The following is a 2,833-nucleotide window of genomic DNA, read 5'->3' as shown; positions in this document are numbered from 1 at the left end:
CTCTTCCCATCTTTAAAATCTGAGCAGCTTTGAAAACCCTACTGCATTGTAAGAATAGCAGGATTGACAGGGTGGATTCCTTAGGCTCAACTGCATCCTGAATCCGACCCTGAAGACTGTATTTCTGCCTTGAGATGTAAGGAGAAATCAGGGAAGGATTTGATGCGGTGGAAGACATGGATCGAAAATCAGCTATGGCTGCTAATTATGGCCTGATGATTAACAGAAACTTCGAAGAGGGTCTGCTGATTGCCAAGAAAGGAGAAGCTTCAGGCAGCTTTAATCTCTAACTCAAGTTCACTACCTTTTCTCTCCTGCTCCAACTCCCTGATCATAATTCCTCATTCAGGAAGGTTAAACAATCTTTCTCACCGCCATCTATTGGAACATAAAATTAAACCTAGCAATATTACCTAAAAATGTTCTTATAGAGCTTTGTTGTAAATTTTAATTTAAAATGTGAAATTAATTGCATATGTTTATCCATTCACGTTAAGGCTAAACAGTGCTACCTGAACTATCTAGCTCTATCGCACCATGGACCGTACATATTCTGCAAAAAGCCATTTTCTAAGGCAAACCATGAAAATGTCTACAATTTTGAGGAACACAGTTTTCTTCTCAGTATTTTCTTCAGTGCACCTTTCATCTCACTGATTCTCAAACTGTAGATGAGAGGGTTTAGCAGGGGGGTGAGCAAAGAATATGCCAGAGAGAGTAATTCCTTGCTCTCTGCAGTATAACTGGCCTTCGGTTGCAGGTAGGTGAGATTAGCTGGGCCGTAGAACAAGGTCACAGAAGTTAAATGAGAAGCACAGGTTGAGAAGGCTTTTTGTCTCCCTGCTGTCGAAGACATTTTCAGAATAGTGTAGAGGATACGAATGTAGGACAGAAGTATCATCAGGAAAGGAAGCATAACCACTGAAACGGTGCCTATATAGGAATAGATTTCAAAGAGAAAGGTGTCTCCACACACGAGCTCCAGTACCGGGGGTGTTTCACAGAAGAGGTGGTTAACTTTATTGTGGCCACAAAACGGAAAACTAAATACCCAAGGGGTTTGAATAATGGCAATAACTGTCCCGGACATTACAGAACCCGCTGTTAGCTTGGTGACAACTGCTTTACTCATAAAGATGGGGTAATGCAGGGGATTACAGATGGCCACGTAGCGATCATAGGCCATTGCGCAAAGGAGAAAGCATTCCGTAACCCCTAGGAATAGAATGAAATACATTTGCACCGCACAGCCAGCAAATGAAATGGTTTTGTGATCCGTTGAAAGAATCAGAAGCATTTTGGGGACGATCGTTCCACTGAAGCAAGTTTCTAAGATGGACAAGATCCTCAGAAATAAGTACATAGGAATGTGAAGACTTTGTTCCAGGGTGATGATGAAGACAATGACCATGTTTCCTACCAAGATAATTAAATAAATGATTAAAAACACCACAAACAGAAGAAACTGCAGTTCGGGAAAGTTGGAAAAACCCGGGAGAATGAAGTCAGTCACAGCGCTCTGATTTCCCCTCATCATTTCAAGCATGAAAACAGGAACGCAAATCATCATCATCATCAATCGTATTTATTGAGCGCTTACTATGTGCAGAGCACTGTACTAAGCGCTTGGGAAGTACAAATTGGCAACATACAGAGGCAGTCCCTACCCAACAGTGGGCTCACAGTCTAAAAGGGGGAGACAGAGAACAAAACAAAACATACTAACAAAATAAAATAAATAGAATAGATATGTACAAGTAGAATAAATAAATAAATAGAGTAATAAATCTGTACAAACATATATACATATATACAGGTGCTGTGGGGAAGGGAAGGAGGTAAGATGGGTGGGATGGAGAGGGGGACGAGGGGAAGAGGAAGGAAGAGGCTCAGGCTGGGAAGGCCTCCTGGAGGAGGTGAGCTCTCAGTAGGGCCTTGAAGGGAGGAAGAGAGCTAGCTTGGCGGATGGGCAGAGGGAGGGCATTCCAGGCCCGGGGGATGACGTGGGCCGGGGGTCGATGGCGAGACAGGCGAGAACGAGGTACGGTGAGGAGATTAGCGGTGGAGGAGCAGAGGGTGCGGGCTGGGCTGTAGAAGGAGAGAAGGGAGGTGAGGTAGGAGGGGGCGAGGTGATGGAGAGCCTTGAAGCCCAGGGTGAGGAGTTTCTGCCTGATGCGCAGATTGATTGGTAGCCACTGGAGATTTTTGAGGAGGGGAGTAATATGCCCAGAGCATTTCTGGACAACGATAATCCGGGCAGCAGCATGAAGTATGGATTGAAGTGGAGAGAGACACGAGGATGGGAGATCAGAGAGAAGGCTGATGCAGTAGTCTAGACGGGATAGGATGAGAGCTTGAATGAGCAGGGTAATGGCATGTATGGAGAGGAAAGGGCGGATCTTGGCAATGTTGTGGAGCTGAGACTGGCAGGTTTTGGTGACGGCTTGGATGTGAGGGGTGAATGAGAGAGCGGAGTCGAGGATGACACCAAGGTTGCGGGCTTGTGAGACGGGAAGGATGGTAGTGCCGTCAACAGAGATGGGAAAGTCAGGGAGAGGGCAAGGTTTGGGAGGGAAGACAAGGAGTTCAGTCTTCGACATGTTGAGCTTTATGTGGCGTGCAGACATCCAGATGGAGATGTCCTGAAGGCAGGAGGAAATACGAGCCTGGAGAGAGGGGGAGAGAGCGGGGCAGAGATGTAGATCTGGGTGTCATCAGCATAGAGGTGATAGTTGAAGTCGTGGGAGCGAATGAGGTCACCAAGGGAGTGCGTGTAGATCGAGAACAGAAGGAGACCAAGCACTGAACCTTGGGGAACCCCCAGAGTAAGAGG

At 46.2% G+C, this 2,833-nt stretch overlaps 1 protein-coding gene across 1 annotated transcript; it reads right to left on the bottom strand.

Annotated features, from left to right (window-relative positions):
• Positions 1–592: 592 nt before the first annotated feature.
• Positions 593–1,537, bottom strand: LOC119924240 (olfactory receptor 10A3-like). Its single transcript, XM_038743192.1, has one exon. The coding sequence runs from the start codon at positions 1,535–1,537 to the stop codon at positions 593–595; it is 945 nt and encodes a 314-aa protein (XP_038599120.1).
• Between the last annotated feature and the right edge of the window lie 1,296 nt (positions 1,538–2,833).

The sequence above is a fragment of the Tachyglossus aculeatus genome, unplaced genomic scaffold (genome assembly GCF_015852505.1).
Source record: "Tachyglossus aculeatus isolate mTacAcu1 unplaced genomic scaffold, mTacAcu1.pri scaffold_89_arrow_ctg1, whole genome shotgun sequence".
In the NCBI taxonomy this organism is placed as follows: domain Eukaryota; kingdom Metazoa; phylum Chordata; class Mammalia; order Monotremata; family Tachyglossidae; genus Tachyglossus; species Tachyglossus aculeatus.
Note: the sequence above shows the minus strand (reverse complement) of the source record. Positions and strands in the feature narration are given on the sequence as shown.

Coding starts and splice junctions, on each gene's coding strand:
- LOC119924240 (XM_038743192.1), bottom strand. CDS start 1,537: ATGATGAGGGGAAATCAGAGCGCTGTGACTGACTTCATTCTCCCGGGT.